Source organism: Fundulus heteroclitus, unplaced genomic scaffold (assembly GCF_011125445.2).
Source record: "Fundulus heteroclitus isolate FHET01 unplaced genomic scaffold, MU-UCD_Fhet_4.1 scaffold_95, whole genome shotgun sequence".
NCBI classification, from domain to species: domain Eukaryota; kingdom Metazoa; phylum Chordata; class Actinopteri; order Cyprinodontiformes; family Fundulidae; genus Fundulus; species Fundulus heteroclitus.
The window spans coordinates 947,235-973,888 of record NW_023397417.1 but is presented as its reverse complement, the minus strand read 5'-3'; the positions used below and the strand labels follow the sequence as shown (position 1 = coordinate 973,888).

Genomic DNA, 26,654 nt, shown 5'->3' with positions numbered 1-26,654 from the left:
ACTTAAAGCGATTGTCTCATTTATGACTGAGTAGACACCTAAGAAGAAGAATTATAATTTTTGGTGAATAGATAAGTTATGTGTTTCTGGACATAAGGTTTTTAAAATATAATATTTATGTGATTGCAGGAAACATGTCAGTCAGAGTGAAACAATCGTTTTCATTTGCTTTCAATGGTTTTCATTCAGGCACACACAGAAAAGGTGTCTCCATGCAACATTTATTTGGGGCAGGTAGCACAGATAGCACATTCAATAAGATGCTAACAAGTATGACAAGGACAAATCAACAGTCAGCAAGATGACAAAAACAACAAAAACAACAGGTTTTTGATGCAGCAACAATGACATCACAGAGTACATATTTTGACAACATAAAGTTTACACAAAAACATACTAAGCACATAACACATCACTTCCTGTAGTCTTGGGAATCTTCACCTGTACATCCTGAGTACTTAGATGCAGATTGGGGGCTGCTAGCTTTTTCACGACCAGCAGGCCATACATTACAGCTGAACTGGTCAGTTCCCTCCCACTTTTTCTTGTTGATGGTGTAAAGGCTTGAAACCAAGTAACTATTGTTGATCTTCTGTGTGGGCAAGGTAATCCCGTCAATGAATGTTCCAGAATTATACCCAGAACTTTCTGACCAAGCGATGTAGTAATCTTGCTCCTTTGAACTGGTGACCAGACACACCAGAGTGACTTCACTGTCTGTGCTCCCTGAAGGAAGTAGGACTTGAATTTTGGGCTCTTCAATTCCTAAAAGATACAAATAATCAAGTGTATAAATACTTCAGATTGAAGTAAAGGGTTTAAAATTTTAATTTCTCAAAAGAAATTATGCAATTTTAACTTATTTTTAACATCTGTTTTGATGCGTTCACTTGGCAGAAACAATCAGTAAAGAGCATAAATAAAATTGAAAGGCATACCTCTGTTGACAGTCAGACTCTGAGTTACTGGTGTCATGTCGTTGATCGTGGCAGAGCAGCTCACTTTGTTGACTTCATTCCATTCATTAAGGTTTCGAGTTAATGTGCTGTATTTTTCTCCTGAATTGCCACTATCGTTTGTCCCATTAGTCACCTGCTGTCCATTAATGTTCCAACTGATCTTAGTATCAGATAAAATGCTTCTATCCTGTCCAGTAACAACACATTTGAGCTCTGCTTGTTTATTGGAGAACATTGCCTTAGGACTGGGAGGGCTCAGTTTCACAGTAACAGGTGCTAAATGTGAAGGAATTGGGAAAAAAAGAAAATTATTCTTTCAGCTCTCTTTGATGAAGAAATAACTCAAGATAACCCATCACTGGCTTTAGTATAAAGGCGGTCACCTGCATGATCTGAAAACCTGGACACATATCGAGATTTGACAGCTTGATCACTGCCTGCAGGCCAAACATTGCAGCTGAACATGTTTCTGTTCCAGCTGTCCTTGGTGATGGTGTAGAGGCTTGAAACCAAGTAACTGTTCCTTATCTTCTGTGTGGGCAAGTTAATCCCATCAGTGAAATTTTCAGGATCTTTCCCAGAACTTTCTGACCAGGCGATGTAGTAATCTTGCAGCCTCTGACTGGTGACCAGACACACCAGAGTGACTTCACTGTCTGTGCTATTTGGAGCAATTTGGACTTCAATATTGGGCTGTTCATTTCCTAAAAGAGATTGTGCAGGTATTTAGTAAATCCATCCTTCAGAATGAAGTAGAGTGTTAGAAATATCATTTGTCAAAGGAACCACATATAATGCATTATCATTTGTCTTTAACATCTCTTTCTGATGCACTTACAGCAGAGAAACACTTCATCACAATTAATCAGTACAGAGCATAAATAAAATTGATTGACATACCTCTGTTGACAGTCAGACTCTGAGTTACTGGTGCCATGTCGATTCTTGTGGCAGAGCAGCTCACTGTGTTGACTTTCTTCCATTCTTTAAGGTCTCGAGTTAATGTGCTGTATTTTTCTCCTGAATTGCTACCATCAGTTATCCCATTGGTCACTTGCTGTCCATTAATGTACCAACTGATGTTAGTATCAGATAAAATGCTTCTATCCTGTCCAGTAACAACACATTTGAGCTCTGCTTGTTTATTGGAGAACATTGCCTTAGGACTGGGAGGGCTCAGTTTCACAGTAACAGGTGCTAAATGTGAAGGAATTGGGAAAAAAAGAATATATTCTTTCAGCTCTCTTTGTTGAAGAAATAACTCAAGATAACCCGTCATTGGTTTTAGTATAAAGGCGGTCACCTGCATGATCAGAGAACCTGGACACATATCGAGGTTTGACAGCTTGATCACTGCCTGCAGGCCAAACATTGCAGCTGAACATGTTTCTGTTCCAGCTGTCCTTGGTGATGGTGTAGAGGCTTGAAACCAAGTAACTGTTCCTTATCTTCTGTGTGGGTAAGTTAATCCCATCAGTGAAATTTTCAGGATCTTTCCCAGAACTTTCTGACCAGGCGATGTAGTAATCTTGCAGCCTCTGACTGGTGACCAGACACACCAGAGTGACTTCACTGTCTGTGCTATTTGGAGCAATTTGGACTTCAATGTTGGGCTGTTCATTTCCTAAAAGAGATTGTGCAGGTATTTAGTAAATTCATCCTTCAGAATGAAGTAGAGTGTTAGAAATATAATTTGTCAAAGGAACCACATATAATGCATTATCATTTGTCTTTAACATCTCTTTCTGATGCACTTACAGCAGAGAAACACTTCATCACAATTACTCAGTATAGAGCATAAATAAAAATGATTGACATACCTCTGTTGACAGTCAGACTCTGAGTTACTGGTTCCATGTCGATTCTTGTGGCAGAGCAGCTCACTGTGTTGGCTTTCTTCCATTCAGCAAGGTTTCGAGTTAATGTGCTGTATTTTTCTCCTGAATTGCTACCATCAGTTATCCCATTGGTCACTTGCTGTCCATTAATGTACCAACTGATGTTAGTATCAGATAAAATGCTTCTATCCTGTCCAGTAACAACACATTTGAGCTCTGCTTGTTTATTGGAGAACATTGCCTTAGGACTGGGAGGGCTCAGTTTCACAGTAACAGGTGCTAAATGTGAAGGAATTGGGAAAAAAAGAAAATTATTCTTTCAGCTCTTTTTGATGAAGAAATAACTCAAGATAACCCGTCATTGGCTTTAGTATAAAGGCGGTCACCTGCATGATCAGAGAACCTGGACACATATCGAGGTTTTGACAGCTTGATCACTGCCTGCAGGCCAAACATTGCAGCTGAACATGTTTCTGTTCCAGCTGTCCTTGGTGATGGTGTAGAGGCTTGAAACCAAGTAACTGTTCCTTATCTTCTGTGTGGGCAAGTTAATCCCCATCAGTGAAATTTTCAGGATCTTTCCTAGAACTTTCTGACCAGGCGATTGTAGTAATCTTGCAGCCTCTGACTGGTGACCAGACACACCAGAGTGACTTCACTGTCTGTGCTATTTGGAGCAATTTGGACTTCAATGTTGGGCTCTTCATTTCCTAAAAGAGATTGTGCAGGTATTTAGTAAATTCATCCTTCAGAATGAAGTAGAGTGTTAGAGATATAATTTCTCAAAGGAACCACATATAATGCATTTTCATTTGTCTTTAACATCTCTTTCTGATGCACTTACAGCAGAGAAAAATCTCTTCACAATTAATCAGTACAGAGCATAAATAAAATGATTGACATACCTCTGTTGACAGTCAGACTCTGAGTTACTGGTGCCATGTCGATTCTTGTGGCAGAGCAGCTCACTGTGATAACTTTCTTCCATTCAGCAAGGTCTCGAGTTAATGTGCTGTATTTTTCTCCTGAATTGCTACCATCAGTTATCCCATTGGTCACTTGCTGTCCATTAATGTACCAACTGATGTTAGTATCAGATAAAATACTTCTATCCTGTCCAGTAACAACACATTTGAGCTCTGCTTGTTTATTGGAGAACATTGCCTTAGGACTGGGAGGGCTTAGTTTCACAGTAACAGGTGCTAAATGTGAAGGAATTGGGAAAAAAGAAAATTATTCTTTCAGCTCTCTTTGTTGAAGAAATAACTCAAGATAACCTGTTATTGGCTTTAGTATAAAGGCGGTCACCTGCATGATCTGAGAACCTGGACACATATCGAGGTTTGACAGCTTGATCACTGCCTGCAGGCCAAACATTGCAGCTGAACATGTTTCTGTTCCAGCTATCCTTGGTGGTGGTTGTAGAGGCTTGAAACCAAGTAACTGTTCCTTATCTTCTGTGTGGGCAAGTTAATCCCATCAGTGAAATTTTCAGGATCTTTCCCAGAACTTTCTGACCAGGCGATGTAGTAATCTTGCAGCCTCTGACTGGTGACCAGACACACCAGAGTGACTTCACTGTCTGTGCTATTTGGAGCAATTTGGACTTCAATGTTGGGCTCTTCATTTCCTAAAAGAGATTGTGCAGGTATTTAGTAAATTCATCCTTCAGAATGAAGTACAGTGTTAGAAATATCATTTGTCAAAGGAACCACATATAATGCATTATCATTTGTCTTTAACATCTCTTTCTGATGCACTTTCAGCAGAGAAACACTTCATCACAATTACTCAGTATAGAGCATAAATAAAAATGATTGACATACCTCTGTTGACAGTCAGACTCTGAGTTACTGGTGCCATGTCGATTCTTGTGGCAGAGCAGCTCACTGTGTTGACTTTCCTTCCATTCTTTAAGGTCTCGAGTTAATGTGCTGTATTTTTTTCTCCTGAATTGCTACCATCAGTTATCCCGTTGGTCACTTGCTGTCCATTAATGTACCAAGTGATGTTAGTATCAGATAAAATGCTTCTATCCTGTCCAGTAACAACACATTTGAGCTCTGCTTGTTTATTGGAGAACATTGCTTTAGGACTGGGAGGGCTCAGTTTCACAGTAATAGGTGCTAAATGTTAAGGAAGGGGGAAAAAAGAAAATTATTCTTTTAGCTATTTTTGATGAAGAAATAACTCAAGATAACCCGTCACTGGCTTTAGTATAAAGGCGGTCACCTGCATGATCAGAGAACCTGGACACATATCGAGGTTTGACAGCTTGATCACTGCCTGCAGGCCAAACATTGCAGCTGAACATGTTTCTGTTCCAGCTGTCCTTGGTGATGGTGTAGAGGCTTGAAACCAAGTAACTGTTCCTTATCTTCTGTGTGGGCAAGTTAATCCCATCATTGAAATTTTCAGGATCTTTCCCAGAACTTTCTGACCAGGTGATGTGTAGTAATCTTGCAGCCTCTGACTGGTGACCAGACACACCAGAGTGACTTCACTGTCTGTGCTATTTGGAGCAATTTGGACTTCAATGTTGGGCTCTTCATTTCCTAAAAGAGATTGTGCAGGTATTTAGTAAATTCATCCTTCAGAATGAAGTAGAGTGTTAGAAATATCATTTGTCAAAGGAACCACATATATTCAATTCAATTCAATCAATTCAATTCAATTTTATTTATATAGCGCCAAATCATGAAACATGTCACCTCAAGGCACTTTACAAAATCAAGTTCAATCATATTATACAGATTGGGTCAGATTATACAGATTGGTCAAAAATGTCCTATATAAGGAAACCAGTTGATTGCATCAAAGTCCCGACAAGCAGCATTCACTCCTGGGGAACCGTAGAGCCACAGGGAGAGTCATCTGCATTGTCCATGGCTTTGCTGCAATCCCTCATACTGAGCAAGCATGAAGCAACAGTGGGAAGAAAAACTCCCCATTAACGGGAAGGAAAACCTCCGGCAGAACCGGGCTCAGTATGAACGGTCATCTGCCTCGACCGACTGGGGTTACAGAAGAAAGAGCAGAGACACAACAAGACAGACAAAAAAGCACAGAAGCACACATTGATCTAGTCTAGTAATCTGTTTCTACATTAGATGGTAGTAGCGGGTGAGCCGTCTTCTCTGGATGATGTCACAGTTAACAGAACGCCAGACCAGGTGTACCTACTATGAAGAAAAAGAGAGAGAGCAAAAACTTAAAAGCTGAAATGATGATAGTCATTTCAATGTAATACAATGCAAAACTGGAGAACAGTAGACTGAAGAACAGTAGAAATCAGTAGAGTGAGAAAATTAGACCCTGATGTCCTCCAGCAGCCTAGGCCTATCACAGCACAACTATAGAGATAGCTCAGGGTATGAGCCACTCTAACTATAAGCTTTGTCAAAAAGGAAAGTTTTAAGATTAGTCTTAAAAATAGATAGGGTGTCTGCCTCACGGACCAAAACTGGGAGTTGGTTCCACAGGAGAGGAGCCTGATAGCTAAAGGATCTGCCTCCCATTCTACTTTTAGAGACTCTAGGAACCACCAGCAGACCTGCAGTCTGAGAGCGAAGTGCTCTGTTAGGAACATACGGGGTAATCAGAGCTCTGATATACGATGGAGCTTGATTATTAAGGGCTTTATACGTTAGAAGGAGAATTTTAAATTCTATTCTTGATTTAACAGGAAGCCAATGAAGGGAAGCTAAAATTGGAGAAATATGATCCCTCTTGTTGATTTTCATCAGAACTCTTGCCGCAGCATTTTGGATCAGCTGAAGACTTCGAACTGCATTTTGTGGACTTCCTGATAGTAAAGAATTACAATAGTCCAGCCTTGAAGTAACAAATGCATGGACTAGTTTTTCTGTCTTGTCAGAATTTAAATGCAGGAAATTTAAAGTCATCCAGCTTTCGATGTCATCAAGACATGACTGCAGTCGAAGTAACTGATTGGATTCATCAGGATTTATGGATAAATATAGCTAAGTGTCATCAGCATAACAGTGGAAATTAATCCCATGCAGTCTGATAATTTTGCCAATCGGGAGCATATATATAGTAAATAGAATTGGTCCAAGGACTGAACCCTGTGGTACTCCACAAGTGACCCTAGAGTTTGAGGAAGATTTATTATTAACATGAACAAACTGGAATCTGTCCGACAGATAAGATTTAAACCAGCCTAATGCTTTTCCCTTAATCCCCTACAGTATGCTCAAGGTCTTGTAGGAGAATATTGTGATCAACTGTATCAAATGCAGCACTGAGATCTATCAGGACAAGTATAGGCACAAGTCCATTATCTGAGGCCATGAAAATATCATTGGTGACCTTCACCAGAGCTGTTTCAGTGCTATGATGAGCTCTAAAGCCTGACTGAAACTCCTCAAGTAGGTCATTACTTTGTAAATGTTCACATAGTTGATTAGCAACTACTTTCTCAAGAATTTTAGATAAGAAAAGAAGATTAAATATAGGTCTGTAATTTACTAACTCATCTTGATCAAGAGATGGTTTCTTTAGTAAAGGTTTAATGACAGCTACTTTAAAAGCCTGTGGTACATATCCATTTACCAAGGATAGATTAATCATATCTAAAATAGGACCACTGATCAGAGGGAATACCTCCTTAAACAACTTGGTTGGGATTGGGTCTAATATACAGGTAGAAGGTTTAGATGAAGCTAAAATTTTAGATAGCTCAGAAAGCTCTACTGCTTTTTAAACAGTTCAGACACTGCACAGGTTCTAAGGATTCCTCCAATGCTGCCTCACTTACTGAGGACGAGGTAATCATGTTTGGGAGGATGCCAATTATTTTATTTTTAATGGAATCAATTTTATTTATGAAGAATCCCATAAAATCATTACTGCTAAGAGCTAAGGGAATGGATGGATCAACAGAGCTGTGGCTCTGGGTAAGTTTGGCAACTGTACTGAAGAGAAATCTAGGATTATTCTTATTCTCCTCAATTAATCATGAAAAATATGCTGCTTTAACTTTGCGAAGGGTCTTGTTATACAACAATAGGCTGTTCTTCCAGATTAGGTAGGATTCCTCTTGGTGTGTAGAGCGCCATTTTCTCTCCAATTTCCTAACATTGTGCTTCAAGGAACGCAGCTCTGAATTAAACCAAGGAGTCAGCTTCCTGTGAATAATCACCTTCTTTTTCAAGGGAGCTACATTGTCTAATGCAGAACGCAATGACAAAGTCATACCGTTTACAAAGACATCTATTTGTGAATTGGAAGAAACAACATTGCTGCCATCTACAGGGCATTTCTGCAATACGGAGGATATTAAAAAGGGGACAGACTGTTTAAGTTTTGATACAGCATTATCCGATAAAGATCTACTATAATGGAACCCTCTTTTGGGGGTGGAGAACTCAGTTAGATTAAACTCAAATGTTATTAAAAAATGATCAGATAGGACAGGGTTGTGAGGAAATACTGTTAATTCTTCACAATCAATGCCATATGTCAGCACAAGGTCTAAAGTATGGAGCCAAGAGTGCGTCGGTTTATGCACATTTTGAGCAAAACCAACTGAATCTAGGATAGTTTTAAAGGCTACACTAAGGTTATCACATTCTGTGTCAACATGGATGTTAAAATCACCCACTATAATAGCCTTATCAGTATTTAACACCAAATCAGATAAGAAATCTGACAACTCATCCAAAAACTGAGTGTAAGGGCCTGGTGGACGATACAAAACAACAAACAGAAGAGGTTTTATTGCTTTGCAGTTTGGATGAGGGAAACTGAGGGTTATATGTTCAAAAGAACTGTAGTTATTAATTGGCCTGGGACTAATTAATAAATCAGACTGAAAGATGGTTGCCACTCCTCCTCCTCTTCCCACAGATCTGGGAATGTGGAAATTTGAATAATTGGAGGGAGTTGACTCATTTATACTAACATAGTCCTCTTGTAGCCAGGTTTCTGTGAGACAAAACAAATCAATCTGTTTATCAGAAATCAATTTGTTAACTAACAAAGTCTTTGGAGGGAGAGACCTTATATTTAATAGACCACATTTAATTGTTTTATTTTTAGGTTCATGGTGAACCGTATTGATTTTTATTAGGATTTTATGATTTGTTCCTTTTAGATGAGTTTTTGATCTGTTAAGTTTTGGCCGTGGGAAAGACACCGTCTCAATAGGATAATGGATGGGTAACAGTACAGAAGCTGCAGAGAGGTGTGTTAAACTACGGCTCTGCTTCCTGGTCTGGACCCTGGGTTGTCAGCATTGAATTATTGCATTATCATTTGTCTTTAACATCTCTTTCTGATGCACTTACAGCAGAGAAACACTTCATCACAATTACTCAGTATAGAGCATAAATAAAAATGATTGACATACCTCTGTTGACAGTCAGACTCTGAGTTACTGGTGCCATGTCGATTCTTGTGGCAGAGCAGCTCACTGTGTGGACTTTCTTCCATTCTTTAAGGTCTCGAGTTAATGTGCTGTATTTTTCTCCTGAATTGCTACCATCAGTTATCCCATTGGTCACTTGCTGTCCATTAATGTACCAACTGATGTTAGTATCAGATAAAATGCTTCTATCCTGTCCAGTAACAACACATTTGAGCTCTGCTTGTTTATTGGAGAACATTGCCTTAGGACTGGGAGGGCTCAGTTTCACAGTAACAGGTGCTAAATGTGAAGGAAGGGGGAAAAAAGAAAATTATTCTTTCAGCTCTTTTTGATGAAGAAATAACTCAAGATAACCCGTCATTGGTTTTAGTATAAAGGCGGTCACCTGCATGATCTGAGAACCTGGACACATATCGAGGTTTGACAGCTTGATCACTGCCTGCAGGCCAAACATTGCAGCTGAACATGTTTCTGTTCCAGCTGTCCTTGGTGATGGTGTAGAGGCTTGAAACCAAGTAACTGTTCCTTATCTTCTGTGTGGGCAAGTTAATCCCATCAGTGAAATTTTCAGGATCTTTCCCAGAACTTTCTGACCAGGCGATGTAGTAATCTTGCAGCCTCTGACTGGTGACCAGACACACCACAGTGACTTCACTGTCTGTGCTATTTGGAGCAATTTGGACTTCAATGTTGGGCTCTTCATTTCCTAAAAGTGATTGTGCAGGTATTTAGTAAATTCATCCTTCAGAATGAAGTACAGTGTTAGAAATATCATTTGTCAAAGGAACCACATATAATGCATTATCATTTGTCTTTAACATCCTTTCTGATGCACTTACTGCAGAGAAACATTTCATCACAATTACTCAGTATAGAGCATAAATAAAAATGATTGACATACCTCTGTTGACAGTCAGACTCTGAGTTACTGGTGCCATGTCGATTCTTGTGGCAGAGCAGCTCACTGTGTTGACTTTCTTCCATTCAGCAAGGTCTCGAGTTAATGTGCTGTATTTTTCTCCTGAATTGCTACCATCAGTTATCCCATTGGTCACTTGCTGTCCATTAATGTACCAACTGATGTTAGTATCAGATAAAATGCTTCTATCCTGTCCAGTAACAACACATTTGAGCTCTGCTTGTTTATTGGAGAACATTGCCTTAGGACTGGGAGGGCTCAGTTTCACAGTAACAGGTGCTAAATATGAAGGAATTGGGAAAAAAAGAAAATGATTCTTTTAGCTATTTTTGATGAAGAAATAACTCAAGATAACCCGTCACTGGCTTTAGTATAAAGGCGGTCACCTGCATGATCTGAGAACCTGGACACATATCGAGGTTTGACAGCTTGATCACTGCCTGCAGGCCAAACATTGCAGCTGAACATGTTTCTGTTCCAGCTGTCCTTGGTGGTGGTGTAGAGGCTTGAAACCAAGTAACTGTTCCTTATCTTCTGTGTGGGCAAGTTAATCCCATCAGTGAAATTTTCAGGATCTTTCCTAGAACTTTCTGACCAGGCGATGTAGTAATCTTGCAGCCTCTGACTGGTGACCAGACACACCAGAGTGACTTCACTGTCTGTGCTATTTGGGGCAATTTGGACTTCAATGTTGGGCTCTTCATTTCCTAAAAGAGATTGTGCAGGTATTTAGTAAATTCATCCATCAGAATGAAGTAGAGTGTTAGAAATATCATTTGTCAAAGGAACCACATATAATGCATTATCATTTGTCTTTAACATCTCTTTCTGATGCACTTACAGCAGAGAAACACTTCATCACAATTACTCAGTATAGAGCATAAATAAAAATGATTGACATACCTCTGTTGACAGTCAGACTCTGAGTTACTGGTGCCATGTCGATTCTTGTGGCAGAGCAGCTCACTGTGTGGACTTTCTTCCATTCAGCAAGGTTTCGAGTTAATGTGCTGTATTTTTCTCCTGAATTGCTACCATCAGTTATCCCATTGGTCACTCGCTGTCCATTAATGTACCAACTGATGTTAGTATCAGATAAAATGCTTCTATCCTGTCCAGTAACAACACATTTGAGCTCTGCTTGTTTATTGGAAAACATTGCCTTAGGACTGGGAGGGCTCAGTTTCACAGTAACAGGTGCTAAATGTGAAGGAATTGGGAAAAAAAGAAAATTATTCTTTCAGCTCTTTTTGATGAAGAAATAACTCAAGATAACCCGTCATTGGCTTTAGTATAAAGGCGGTCACCTGCATGATCAGAGAACCTGGACACATATCGAGGTTTGACAGCTTGATCACTGCCTGCAGGCCAAACATTGCAGCTGAACATGTTTCTGTTCCAGCTGTCCTTGGTGATGGTGTAGAGGCTTGAAACCAGGTAACTGTTCCTTATCTTCTGTGTGGGCAAGTTAATCCCATCAGTGAAATTTTCAGGATCTTTCCCAGAACTTTCTGACCAGGCGATGTAGTAATCTTGCATCCTCTGACTGGTGACCAGACACACCAGAGTGACTTCACTGTCTGTGCTATTTGGAGCAATTTGGACTTCAATGTTGGGCTCTTCATTTCCTAAAAGAGATTGTGCAGGTATTTAGTAAATTCATCCTTCAGAATGAAGTAGTGTGTTAGAAATATCATTTGTCAAAGGAACCACATATATTGCATTATCATTTGTCTTTAACATCTCTTTCTGATGCGCTTACAGCAGAGAAGCACTTCATCAGAATTACTCAGTATAGAGCATAAATAAAAATGATTGACATACCTCTGTTGACAGTCAGACTCTGAGTTACTGGTTCCATGTCGATTCTTGTGGCAGAACAGCTCACTGTGTTGACTTTCTTCCATTCTTTAAGGTTTCGAGTTAATGTGCTGTATTTTTCTCCTGAATTGCTACCATCAATTATTCCATTGGTCATCTGCCGTCCATTAATGTACCAATTAATAGTAGTACTTGATAAAATGCTTCCATCCTGTCCAGTAACAACACATTTGAGCTCTGCTTGTTTATTGGAAAACATTGCTTTAGGACTGGGAGGGCTCAGTTTCACTGTAACAGGTGCTAAATGTGAAAGAAGGGGGAAAAAAGAAAATATTATTTTTTCTTTTCTTCCTTTTTGAGAACAAGTAAATTAAGATAACACACCACTTGTTTTTGTATAAGGGAGGTTCACCTGCATGATCTGAGAACCTGGACGCATATCGAGGTTTGACAGCTTGATCACTGCCTGCAGGCCAAACATTGCAGCTGAACATTTTTCTGTTCCAGCTGTCCTTGGTGATGGTGTAGAGGCTTGAAACCAAGTAACTGTTCCTTATCTTCTGTGTGGGCAAGTTAATCCCATTAAAGAAAATTTCAGGATCATTCCCAGAACTTTCTGACCAGGCGATGTAATAATCTTGCTCCTCTGAACTGGTGACCAGACACACAAGAGTGACTTCACTGTCTGTGCTATTTGGAGCAATTAGGACTTCAATGTTGGGCTTTTCATTTCCTAAAAGAAATTGACAAATTATTTAGAAAATTCATACTTCAGATTGAAGTACAGACTTTAACAATATAATTTATCACAGCAACAATATATTATGCTATATCATTTATTTGTAACATCTGTTTTTGATGCACTTACAGCACAGAAGCAGTTACCCAGTAAAGACCATACAATAAGTTGAAAGGCATACCTCTGTTGACAGTCAGACTCTGAGTTACTGGTGTCATGTCTTTGATCGTGGCAGAGCAGCTCACTGTGTTGACTTTCTTCCATTCAGCAAGGTTTCGAGTTAATGTGCTGTATTTTTCTCCTGAATTGCTACCATCAATTATCCCGTTGGTCACTTGCTGTCCATTAATGTACCAATTAATAGTAGTACTTGATAAAATGCCTCTATCCTGTCCAGTAACAACACATTTTAGCTCTGCTTGTTTATTGGAAAACATTGCTTTAGGACTGGGGGGGCTCAGTTTCACTGTAACAGGTGCTAAATGGGAAAAGAGGGAAAAAATATATTTTGTCTTTTTGTAAACAAGTATCTTAAGATAGAATGATTGAATAGTATGCAATTACATATCAAGACCATCCTATTATACTTAGTATAAATTTCTATAAAGTAAAAACAAAAAAAATCACAGTGTACTATACCTTTTGAGGCCTTCTTTTCATAATTTTGTTCCTTGTGAGTAACCCCACAGGTGTAAACAGCTTTATTGTCCCAGTCTGTTTTGTCAACTGTTAAGATGCTGACAGCCGAATAAACTGCTCCACTTTTTTGGGGATTGAAGCTACTGAAGCCAGTCACAATGTTGTTGTTGTTTTTCTTCCAACTGACTGACAGTTGTTTGGGGGCAAAGTCTTTGATGGAACAGACCAAGACCTGTTTGTCTCCTTCTGGCACTGAGAGCAATGTTACATGTGGAGGTGAGATGACATCTAAAGAGATAGTGAACAAAAAAGACATTAGATTTAGATATTTGACGTTTCTCCCCTGAAAGAAATATGCATTATAGAAATGAAACAAAACCTTTGCTGTAATGAAAAATTACATACATCCACTTGCACAGATTTTTCTCCTGTAGGATGAGTGAGAGAACACTTGTAGGACGAAGCCTCCGATCTTGGCACGCTGATCACACTGATTCCAGTGAATCTGTTGTTGGCGTTATTTTGAGGAAAAATATACTGGTCAGAAGCCACTTTAGTTTTTGCCGGCATTGGTCCACTGGAACGTAACACCTTTTGGAAAAAAGTCCTGGGCGAGACAGCCAAAGGTGACATAATCCCCACTCTCAGAATCACATGGAGTTAGTGGGAACAGAGTTGGAGATGAAGATGTCTCTATAAAAGAAAAGAAAAAAAAGTTTGAAGTTTAAAGTTTAACATACAGAAATAAATATGCATATTACAAACACAGATCTTAAATGCTACTATGAAGCTAGTGCAGCTAATAACAACTATTAAATTGCCGGACTCTGGTATATATTTAAGGTCAAATAATTTAGATCTTATTTGACACAATTATTATAATTATAATAATAATATTATTATAAATGAGTCATGAGTTCTCATTTACAAAATAAATCTATTAGAACATATATATTAAACTCATACCTGTATCCAGTGTCACAATGTTTAGAATGATAAATATTCAAGAAAAATATATGCTAATAGAAACCATAACTACTGCAAGTTTTACTTTTTTTTTTACATTATGTCAGCCTTTTTATTTATTTTACCTTAGAAATCTAAGTTTTGTATGGTAACAATGTTTTTTTCTCATTATTTGATGATATTTCTCCTTATTCTCATATTTGTTAACAAACTGTTACATAAATGAATAAAGAGGATCCCCATTCTATCATTATAACAATTAACATGTCATACACTTACTTATAGTTGGATTTACACAATACTACCATCAACTGAAAATGACAATGCCTTTTAGATCTACAGAGGCTAATCTGTATCACGTACTTTTCAGCCGCTTGTTTTATAAATGTTTCTTTGGAATACGCATTTAGATTGCGCACTGAAAAAACTTTTAAGATAAAACATGTTAATTGTATTAAACTACTTTGTCTAAAGACTTAGCTTGTTATACACAACCAATAGGCTCAGCAGAAATGTACTTATTTAAAATGTGTGAACTTCTTAGTGACAATATTAATGCGATCACTACTATATTGTGCAACATGTTGGTTACAGGTAGATTTTAAGTTACAGCTACAGTTCTAGAGAGTTTTTCAGGTCTAAAATAAAATACATTGCATCCTGCAACAGTTTTATTGTTGTTGTCTTGCTAATTTTCAGTATGTTTTACAACTGAAGAAGGACAGACTGTATAAAAGAGCGCGTCAGAAACATAATCAGAGTTTTACTCAAATTAAAGCTGGGGAAAGTCTAACACTTCTTTATACATACCAAATAGCTTGCTTCTTATTGCTTACTGCAGATTGCATTCAATACAATAAAGAGAATAAAAAAAACAACTTTACAGCTACGTAATAAAATACACATTTTTAAGCAAACTCTTCTGACTAATATCTAAAATATGAAGTCATGAAGTTAGCTGTTTCACTAAATACCTCAACCCTTAAAAAATGAATATTTCTTTCAAGCTCCAGTCAATAAATAATATTGTCTTGATTATATATACTTTTTAAGGAAAATAAAATTATTATTACGTCTAGGCAGAACATGTTGAGTGCCTTTTATATCTGTAGAAAATGTGCTCTAAATTTGTGCAGCATAGTTATTGCAGTTTTTTGATATGCTACGAAACTGTTGCTGGAAGGCATAATTTATAAGTGACAATTATAAAGTAAAATATTTGGCAGATTGTTATCAGAACACAAAAACACAATGATCATTTGTTAATCGGTCCTATTGTTATTAAAAATCAAATCAAACAACAATCTGTAGTAATTTATGCCACTGAAAAATGTTGCGTTCACTACGTTGAAAGAACAGGCATGTTTGTTCTGCTCATCTGTTCTGTCTGCATAGATTTTAGAAAGTTAAACCAACAGAACATCTCTATCACCAAGAGAACAAATTTGAAAATAAAAATGTAAAATTAAGAAATAGCAATGAGGAATAGTTTTTTAAATGTGACTTACCTGATGATATTATGACTTCGGTCCCCTGTCCCCAGTAGTGAGTGCTGCATCTCCATTTACTGCTTGAACAAAAACCTGAGACAACAGAAAAATACAAAGTAACCAAAGTAAAAAAAAAAAAGTAAAAAAAAACCTCAAAGATGATAATAACTTAGACATACTTACGTCATCTGAGTCCTTGTTTTCTAATAAGTCTGAATAAATTAAGAGTTGACATGAAGCCATACTTTATAACCGTAGCAGATCTCTGACTGAGATAAGAACCTAAGCCAGGTTCAATATATAATTTAGGATGAGGTATCAGCTGATAAAAGCTAGAAATGATATGGATTTCATTGTAATGTGAATTTTCCATTTTAATATATTATGCATGAAGGCATCTTTTGCCATCAGGTTTTTGAATGAGTGCATATTACTGTGGCCCCACCCACACTACAATAAACATTATAAGGAAATCCCCAACACAGATGTACTGAAGCGTAACAAGCATCTCTGTGTTTGAATACTCAACAGAATGAAAAAGATTAAAACCAAAACAATAAGATTTAGTTTGATTGACGTCTGAATGGGCCTTTGATTAATTTAGTTTCTGAATATATTTATTATGAATAACTTAAACAGACATATGTGAGATCCCAAAATAAAATAAAACAAAAAAAAAATGTATTCAAATTTCAAAATATTTGAACACATTTTTTGTAGTGAAGAAACATTATGTAAACTTTGTTTTCTTGCTTACCTTCAAACATGAGCACTAAACAATTTATATTTTATCTTTCCAGTAAATGTTATCTTTTTCTGTGCTTAGCAAAGAAATACATTAAGGATGACAGATGTTCTTTTGAGGAAGTGTCGGTTTGACAGTTTCAGCTGAGGTCCCAGATGCACAGAGAGAAGCCATAAATATTTCTTTCACAAATAAAGTTCCCTTTTCAGACAACTGTATCATTGCATACTGTATATATACTGTACGTAAATGAAAGATTGAACCATGTTTTAATTTTAAATTTATGCACAGATGTGAGAAGTTAGTTTAGGTATAAAGCATTCATGCAAACATATTTAGCAGGTTGTGACAAACACACTTATAAGTAGCATTTAGTTAAATACCATATTTGTTTTTATTGTTTTTAAGAAAACCCAGCTCCATTTGGCCTTTTAGACGTTTCACAGAGGTCCTCAACAACATGTGTGCTGCAACTTTAGATTTATTGGCAGATTTTAAAAATTTATTTTAATTGTGCACACTATTTTCCTTTCGCTTTTAAAAAATTACAGACTCCCTCGGTAGTACAGAAACAAAATGCAAATATGCCTTATCTGTTCTTTCCATGAAGTTTAACTTTGACTGTTTCTGCAAAGTTTCAGCTGATGTCCCAGAGGTATAGAAGCACATTCAAATATATTTCTAAAAATAATTTTCTAGAAAACTGCAGAAACACCGGCATGTAACTGAAAAAACAGGTTCATGAAAAGCAAAGAGGCACTCATGTAAGAAAGAAAATTAAATTTTTGCTTAAAAGAAACATTACGAATTAATAAGCCTTGTTAGCAATATTACTATCTCATTACAGAAGTAGCGCTAAAAATATTTTCTAACAGAAATAAATGGATGAGACTCATTTTAAAATGCATGTAAAAAAAACATATTATAGAAGGACAAAAAGCTGCTATGTTTCACTATATCATTACTGAAAACTTTTTATACCCAAGAAACACCAGAATGTTTCACATTTTAAAATATTTAATATATTATAACATGACATAAAACATGTGAAAGGTCTTGTAAATATTGGCAGTCATTATTTTTTTTGCTGTGTCCACTGGAATCTCTATTGTTTCTTCATCTGGAAACAAAGAGAACAGAAATATGTCAATTATAAATGTAAGGAAAACAGCCTGGATAAATAAGCAATGTAGATATTTATCTACAAGTAACTCTTAATTGAAATCTACAGTTTGTCTCGTGCTGTTGTCTTCCTTTTAAAGATCATCATTAAAAATGCACTTGTAAATGACTGATAAATCTAACTGAATTTTAAGTCAGACACATTATTCTCCAGGCTACGATGAGAATATGTAGCTATATTATTCTGTACAATCTAGATACAGAGGACACCCCTCCATATTTACCTGAACCAGGCTTAAAATCATGCTATAGGAGAGAGAGAAGATGAAGAGGAAGATGAATGAGGAGGCTGTGGACCACAAGCTGTTGAAGTCTTCTCCTTCAGTGGCATTTTCAATGCAACTCAAAGCGATTGTCTCATTTATGACTGAGTAGAAACCTAAGAAGAAGAATTACAATTTTTGGTAAATAAATAAGTTATGTGTTTCTGGACATAACGTTTTTAAAATATAAGATTTATGTGATTGCAGGAAACATGTCAGTCAGAGTGAAAAAATCGTTTTCTTTTGCTTTCAATGGTTTTCATTCAGGCACACACAGAACAGATGTCTCCATGCAACATTTATTTGGGGCAGGTAGCACAGATAGCACATTCAATAAGATGCTAACAATTATGACAAGGACAAATCAACAGTCAGCAAGATGACAAAAACAACAAAAAACAACAAATTTTTGATGCAGCAACAATGACATCACAGATTACATATTTTGACAACATAAAGTTTACACAAAAACATACTAAGCACATAACACATCACTTCCTGTAGTCTTGGGAATCTTCACCTGTACATCCTGAGTACTTAGATGCAGATTGGGGGCTGCTAGCTTTTTCACGACCAGCAGGCCATACATTACAGCTGAACTGGTCAGTTCCCTCCCACTTTTTCTTGTTGATGGTGTAAAGGCTTGAAACCAAGTAACTATTGTTGATCTTCTGTGTGGGCAAGGTAATCCCGTCAATGAATGTTCCAGAATTATACCCAGAGCTTTCTGACCAAGCGATGTAGTAATCTTGCTCCTTTGAACTGGTGACCAGACACACCAGAGTGACTTCACTGTCTGTGCTCCCTGAAGGAAGTAGGACTTGAATTTTGGGCTCTTCAATTCCTAAAAGATACAAATACTCAAGTGTATAAATACTTCAGATTGAAGTAAAGGGTTTAAAATTTTAATTTCTCAAAAGAACGAGAAATTATGCAATTTTAACTTATTTTTAACATCTGTTTTTGATGCGTTCACTTGGCAGAAACAATCAGTAAAGAGCATAAATAAAATTGAAAGGCATACCTCTGTTGACAGTCAGACTCTGAGTTACTGGTGTCATGTCGTTGATCGTGGCAGAGCAGCTCACTGTGTTGACTTTGTTCCATTCATTAAGGTTTCGAGTTAATGTGCTGTATTTTTCTCCTGAATTGCCACTATCGTTTGTCCCATTAGTCACCTGCTGTCCATTAATGTTCCAACTGATCTTAGTATCAGATAAAATGCTTCTATCCTGTCCAGTAACAACACATTTGAGCTCTGCTTGTTTATTGGAGAACATTGCCTTAGGACTGGGAGGGCTCAGTTTCACAGTAACAGGTGCTAAATGTGAAGGAAGGGGGAAAAAAAGACAATTATTCTTTCAGCTCTTTTTGATGAAGAAATAACTCAAGATAACCCGTTATTGGCTTTAGTATAAAGGCGGTCACCTGCATGATCTGAGAACCTGGACACATATCGAGGTTTGACAGCTTGATCACTGCCTGCAGGCCAAACATTGCAGCTGAACATGTTTCTGTTCCAGCTGTCCTTGGTGATGGTGTAGAGGCTTGAAACCAAGTAACTGTTCCTTATCTTCTGTGTGGGCAAGTTAATCCCATCAGTGAAATTTTCAGGATCTTTCCCAGAACTTTCTGACCAGGCGATGTAGTAATCTTGCAGCCTCTGACTGGTGACCAGACACACCAGAGTGACTTCACTGTCTGTGCTATTTGGAGCAATTTGGACTTCAATGTTGGGCTCTTCATTTCCTAAAAGAGATTGTGCAGGTATTTAATAAATTCATCCTTCAGAATGAAGTAGAGTGTTAGAAATATCATTTGTCAAAGGAACCACATATAATGCATTATCATTTGTCTTTAACATCTCTTTCTGATGCACTTACAGCAGAGAAACACTTCATCACAATTACTCAGTATAGAGCATAAATAAAAATGATTGACATACCTCTGTTGACAGTCAGACTCTGAGTTACTGGTGCCATGTCGATTCTTGTGGCAGAGCAGCTCACTGTGTGGACTTTCTTCCATTCTTTAAGGTCTCGAGTTAATGTGCTGTATTTTTCTCCTGAATTGCTGCCATCAGTTATCCCATTGGTCACTTGCTGTCCATTAATGTACCAACTGATGTTAGTATCAGATAAAATGCTTCTATCCTGTCCAGTAACAACACATTTGAGCTCTGCTTGTTTATTGGAGAACATTGCCTTAGGACTGGGAGGGCTCAGTTTCACAGTAATAGGTGCTAAATGTGAAGGAAGGGGAAAAAAAGAAAATGATTCTTTTAGCTATTTTTGATGAAGAAATAACTCAAGATAACCCGTCACTGGCTTTAGTATAAAGGCGGTCACCTGCATGATCAGAAAACCTGGACACATATCGAGGTTTGACAGCTTGATCACTGCCTGCAGGCCAAACATTGCAGCTGAACATGTTTCTGTTCCAGCTGTCCTTGGTGATGGTGTAGAGGCTTGAAACCAAGTAACTGTTCCTTATCTTCTGTGTGGGCAAGTTAATCCCATCATTGAAATTTTCAGCATCTTTCCCAGAACTTTCTGACCAGGCGATGTAGTAATCTTGCAGCCTCTGACTGGTGACCAGACACACCAGAGTGACTTCACTGTCTGTGCTATTTGGAACAATTTGGACTTCAATGTTGGGCTCTTCATTTCCTAAAAGAGATTGTGCAGGTATTTAGTAAATTCACACTTGAGAGTGAAGTACAGTTTAACAGTATAATTTTTCGTAGGAACAATATATTCTGCCATATCATTTATTTGTAACCTCTTCGTTTGATTCACCTATTGAGTACAGAGCATAAATAAAAATGATTGACATACCTCTGTTGACAGTCAGACTCTGACTTACTGGTGCCATGTCGATTCTTGTGGCAGAGCAGCTCACTGTGTTGACTTTCTTCCATTCAGCAAGGTTTCGAGTTAATGTGCTGTATTTTTCTCCTGAATTGCTACCATCAGTTATCCCGTTGGTCACTTGCTGTCCATTAATGTACCAACTGATGTTAGTATCAAATAAAATGCTTCTATCCTGTCCAGTAACAACACATTTGAGCTCTGCTTGTTTATTGGAGAACATTGCCTTAGGACTGGGAGGGCTCAGTTTCACAGTAACAGGTGCTACATGTGAAAGAAGGGGGAAAAAAGAAAATATTATTTTTTTCTTTTCTTCCTTTTTGAGAACAAGTAAATTAAGATAACACACCACTTGTTTTTGTGTATGGGAGGTTCACCTGCTTGATCTGAGAACCTGGACGCATAATGAGGTTTGACAGCTTGATCACTGCCTGCAGGCCAAACATTGCAGCTGAACATTTTTCTGTTCCAGCTGTCCTTGGTGATGGTGTAGAGGCTTGAAACTAAGTAACTGTTCCTTATCTTCTGTGTGGGCAAGTTAATCCCATTAAAGAAAATGTCAGGATCATTCCCAGAACTTTCTGACCAAGCGATGTAGTAATCTTGCTCCTCTGAACTGGTGACCAGACACACAAGAGTGACTTCACTGTCTGTGCTATTTGGAGCAATTAGGACTTCAATGTTGGGCTTTTCATTTCCTAAAAGAGATTGACAAATTATTTAGAAAATTCATACTTCAGATTGAAGTATAGACTTTAACAATATAATTTATCACAGCAACAATATATTATGCTTTATCATTTATTTGTAACATCTGTTTTTGATGCACTTACAGCACAGAAGCAGTTACCCAGTAAAGACCATACATTAAGTACAGAGCATAAATAAAAATGATTGACATACCTCTGTTGACAGTCAGACTCTGAGTTACTGGTGTCATGTCTTTGATCGTGGCAGAGCAGCTTAGTGTGTTGACTTTCTTCCATTCAGCAAGGTTTCGAGTTAATGTGCTGTATTTTTCTCCTGAATTGCTACCATCAATTATCCCGTTGGTCACTTGCTGTCCATTAATGTACCAATTAATAGTAGTACTTGATAAAATGCCTCTATCCTGTCCAGTAACAACACATTTTAGCTCTGCTTTTTTATTGGAAAACATTGCTTTAGGACTGGGAGGGCTCAGTTTCACTGTAACAGGTGCTAAATGGGAAAAGAGGGGAAATATATATATATTTTTCTTTTTGTAAACAAGTATCTTAAGATAGAATGATTCAATATTATGTAATTACATATCAAGACCATCCTACTATACTTAGTATAAATTCTATGAAGTAAAAACAAAAAAATCCCAGTGTACTATACCTTTTGAGGCCTTCTTTTCGTAATTTTGTCCCTTGTGAGTGACCCCACAGGTGTAAACAGCTTTATTGTCCCAGTCGGTTTTGTCAACTGTTAAGATGCTGACAGCCGAATAAACAGCTCCACTTTTTTGGGGATTGAAGCTACTGAAGCCAGTCACAATGTTGTTGTTGTTTTTCTTCCAACTGACTGACAGTTGTTTGGGGGCAAAGTCTTTCATGGAACAGACCAAGACCTGTTTGTCTCCTTCTGGCACTGAGAGCAATGTTACATGTGGAGGTGAGATGACATCTAAACAGATAATGAACAAGAAAGACATTTGATTTAGATATTTGATGTTTCTCCCCTGAAAGAAATATACATTATAGAAATGAAACAAAACCTTTGCTGTCATGAAAAAATACATACATTCCACTTGCACAGATTTTTCTCCTGTAGGATGAGTGAGAGAACACTTGTAGGACGAAGCCTCCGATCTTGGCACGCTGATCACACTGACTCCAGTGAATCTGTTGTTGGCGTTATTTTGAGGAAAAATATACTGGTCAGAAGCCACTTTAGTTTTGCCGGCATTGGTCCACTGGAACGTAACACCTTTTGGAAAAAAGTCCTGGGCGAGACAGCCAAAGGTGACATAATCCCCACTCTCAGAATCACATGGAGTGAGTGGGAACAGAGTTGGAGATGCAGATGTCTCTATGAAAGAAAAGAAAAAAAAGTTTGAAGTTTAAAAGTTTAACATACATAAATAAATATGCATATTACAAACACAGATCTTAAATGCTACTATGAAGCTAGTGTAGCTAATAACAACTATTAAATTGCAGGACTCTGGTATATATTTGAGGTCAAATAATTTAGATCTTATTTGACACAACAATTATTATAATTATAATAATAATTATTATTATAAATGAGTCATGAGTTCTCATTTACAAAATACATCTATTATAACATATATATTAAACTCATACCTGTATCCAGTGTCACAATGTTTAAAATGATAAATATTCAAGAAAAATATATGCTAATAGAAACCATAACTACTGCAAGTTTGACTTTTTCTTACATTATGTCAGCCTTTTTATTTATTTTACCTTAGAAATCTAAGTTTTGTATGGTAACAAAGTTTTTTTTTCTCATTATTTGATATTTCTCCTTATTCTCATATTTGTTAACATATTGTTACATAAATGAATAAAGAGGATCCCAATTCTATTAATATAACAATTAACATGTCAAACACTTACTTATAGTTGGATTTACACAATACTACCATCAACTGAAAATGACAATGCCTTTTAGATCTACAGAGGCTAATCTGTATCACGTACTTTTCAGCCGCTTGTTTTATAAATGTTTCTTTGGAATACGCATTTAGATTGCGCACTGAAAAAAACTTTTAAGATAAAACATGTTAATTGTATTAAACTACTTTGTCTAAAGACTTAGCTTGTTATACACAACCAATAGGCTCAGCAGAAATGTACTTATTTAAAATGTGTGAACTTCTTAGTGACAATATTAATGCGATCACTACTATATTGTGCAACATGTTGGTTACAGGTAGATTTTAAGTTACAGCTACAGTTCTAGACAGTTTTTCAGGTCTAAAATAAAATACATTGCACCTGCAACAGTTTTGTTGTTGTTGTCTTGCTAATTTTCAGTATGTTTTACAACTGAAGAAGGACAGACTGTATAAAAGAGCGCGTCAGAAACATAATCAGAGTTTTACTCAAATTAAAGCTGGGGAAAGTCTAACACTTCTTTATACATACCAAATAGCTTGCTGCTTATTGCTTACTGCAGATTGCATTCAATAAAATAAAGATAATCAAAAAAATAACTTCACAGCTACGTAATAAAATACACATTTTTAAGCAAACTCTTCTGACTAATATCTAAAATATGAAATCATGAAGTTAGCTGTTTCACTAAATACCTCAACCCTTAAAAAATGAATGTTTCTTTCAAGCTCCAGTCAATAAATAATATTGTCTTGATTATATATACTTTTTAAGGAAAATTAAATTATTATTATGTCTAGGCAGAACATGTTGAGTGCCTTTTATATCTGTAGAAAATGTGCTCTAAATTTGTGCAGCATAGTTATTGCAGTTTTTTGATATGCTACGAAACTGTTGCTGGAAGGCATAATTTATAAGTGACAATTATAAAGTAAAATATTTGGCAGATTGTTATCAGAACACAAAAACACAATGATCATTTGTTAATCGGTCCTATTGTTATTAAAAATCAAATAAAACAACAATCTGTAGTAATTTATGCCACTGTAAAATGTTGCGTTCACTACGTTGAAAGAACAGGCATGTTTGTTCTGCTCATCTGTTCTGTCTGCATAGATTTTTGAAAGTTAAACCGGCAGGACATCTCTATCACCAAGAGAACAAATCTGAAAATAAAAAAGTAAAATTAAGAAATAGCAATGAGGAATAGTTTTTTAAATGTGACTTACCTGATGATACTGTGACTTCGGTCCCCTGTCCCCAGTAGTGAGTGCTGCATCTCCATTTACTGCTTGAACAAAAAGCTGAGACAACAGAAAAATACAAAGTAACCAAAGTAAAAAAAAAAAAAAACTAAAAAAAAAAATCAAAGATGATAATAACTTAGGCATACTTACGTCATCTGAGTCCTTGTTTTCTGATAAGTCTGAATAAATTAAGAGTTGACATGAAGCCATACTTTATAACCGTAGCAGATCTCTGACTGAGATAAGAACCTAAGCCAGGTTCAATATATAATTTAGGATGAGGTATCAACTGATAAAAGCTAGAAATGACATGTATTTCATTGTAATTTGAATTTTCCATTTTAATATATTATGCATGAAGGCATATTTTGCCATCAGGTTTTTGAATGAGTGCATATTACTGTGGCCCCACCCACACTACAATAAACATTATAAGGAAATCCCCAACACAGATGTACTGAAGCGTAACAAGCATCTCTGTGCTTGAATACTCAACAGAATGAAAAAGATTAAAACCAAAACAATAAGATTTAGTTTGATTGACGTCTGAATGGGCCTTTGATTAATTTAGTTTCTGAATATATTTATTATGAATAACTTAAACAGACGACTATATGTGAGATCCCAAAATAAAATAAAACAAAACAACTTTGTATTCAAATTTCTAAATATTTGAACACATTTTTTGTAGTGAAGAAACATTATGTAAACCTTTTTTTCTTGCTTACCTTCAATCATGAGCACTAAACAATTGATATTTTATCGTTCCAGTAAATGTTATATTTTTCTGTGCTTAGCAAAGAAATACATTAAGGATGACAGATGTTCTTTTGAGGAAGTGTCGGTTTGACAGTTTCAGCTGAGGTCCCAGATGCACAGAGAGAAGCCATAAATATTTTTTTCACAAATAAAGTTCCCTTTTCAGACAACTGCATCATTGAATAACTTATAAACATTGACTGATTCCTGATGCTATGTACTGTATATATACTGTACGTAAATGAAAGATTGAACAATGTTTTCTTTTAAATTTATGCACAGATGTGAGAAGTTAGTTTAGGTATAAAGCATTCATGCAAACATATTTAGCAGGTTGTGACAAACACACTTATAAGTAGCATTTAGTTAAATACCATATTTGTTTTTATTGTTTTTAAGAAAACCCAGCTACATTTGGCCTTTTAGACGTTTCACAGAGGTCCTCAACAACATGTGTGCTGCAACTTTAGATTTATTGGCAGATTTTTTAAATTTATTTTAATTGTGCACATTATTTTCCTTTCACTTTTAAAAAATTACAGACTCCCTCGGTAGTACAGAAAAAAAATGCAAATATGCCTCATCTGTTCTTTCCAGGAAGTTTAACTTTGACTGTTTCTGCAAAGTTTCAGCTGAGGTCCCAGAGGTATAGAAGCACATTCAAATATATGTCTAAAAATAATTTTCTAGAAAACTGCAGAAACACCGGCATGTAACTGACAAAACAGGTTCATGGAAAGCAAAGAGGCACTCATGTGAGAAAGAAAATTCCATTTTTGCTTAAAAGAAACCTTACGAATTAATAAGCCTTGTTAGCAATATTACTATCTCATTACAGAAGTAGCACTAAAAATATTTTCAAACAGAAATAAATGGATGAGACTCATTTTAAAATCCATGTTAAAAAACACATCTTAGAAGGACAACAAAGTTGCTTTGTTTCACTATATCATTACTGAAAACTTTTTATACCCAAGAAACACCAGAATTTTGCACATTTTAAAATATTTAATATATTATAACATGACATAAAACATATGAAAGGTCTTGTAAATATGGGCAGTCATTAATTTTTTTGCTGTGTCCACTGGAATCTCTATTGTTTCTTCATCTGGAAACAAAGAGAACAGAAATATGTCAATTATAAATGTAAGGAAAACAGCCTGGATAAATAAGCAATATAGATATTTATCTACAAGTAACTCTTAATTTAAATC

At 36.6% G+C, this 26,654-nt stretch overlaps 2 protein-coding genes, 1 long non-coding RNA gene and 1 gene segment (V, D, J or C); all 4 read right to left on the bottom strand.

Moving 5' to 3' along the window:
• Window positions 1-202: 202 nt before the first annotated feature.
• On the bottom strand, window positions 203-3,345 carry LOC118562468. The segment is given in 7 exon segments: window positions 203-765; window positions 939-1,235; window positions 1,343-1,663; window positions 1,860-2,156; window positions 2,263-2,583; window positions 2,780-3,076; window positions 3,184-3,345. Coding segments are annotated over 7 exon segments (1,956 nt in total).
• Window positions 3,346-5,221: 1,876 nt separating this feature from the next.
• Window positions 5,222-13,876, bottom strand: LOC118562519 (the record flags this gene model as incomplete). Its single annotated transcript, XM_036134950.1, has 10 exons — window positions 13,708-13,876; window positions 13,307-13,594; window positions 12,849-13,145; window positions 11,415-11,735; window positions 11,011-11,307; window positions 10,494-10,814; window positions 10,090-10,386; window positions 9,574-9,894; window positions 9,171-9,467; window positions 5,222-5,352 (listed from the first exon to the last, which is right to left on the bottom strand). Coding segments are annotated over exons 1-10 (2,739 nt in total), but the record flags the coding sequence as incomplete, so codon positions are not given.
• LOC118562487 lies at window positions 13,877-16,010 on the bottom strand. Its single transcript, XR_004930641.1, has 3 exons — window positions 15,946-16,010; window positions 15,781-15,855; window positions 13,877-13,999 (listed from the first exon to the last, which is right to left on the bottom strand). It is a non-coding gene; the product is annotated as an uncharacterized LOC118562487 (long non-coding RNA).
• Window positions 16,011-16,987: 977 nt separating this feature from the next.
• The window catches only part of LOC118562518, a gene marked incomplete in the record, with an annotated part of 354,708 nt that continues 345,041 nt past the window's right edge, over window positions 16,988-26,654 (bottom strand). Inside the window, 8 exon segments of the mRNA XM_036134949.1 lie at window positions 16,988-17,627; window positions 17,914-18,068; window positions 18,473-18,796; window positions 18,977-19,273; window positions 19,381-19,701; window positions 19,898-20,194; window positions 20,301-20,621; window positions 20,790-20,958. Coding sequence (XP_035990842.1) covers window positions 17,613-17,627; window positions 17,914-18,068; window positions 18,473-18,796; window positions 18,977-19,273; window positions 19,381-19,701; window positions 19,898-20,194; window positions 20,301-20,621; window positions 20,790-20,958 — 1,899 coding nt within the window.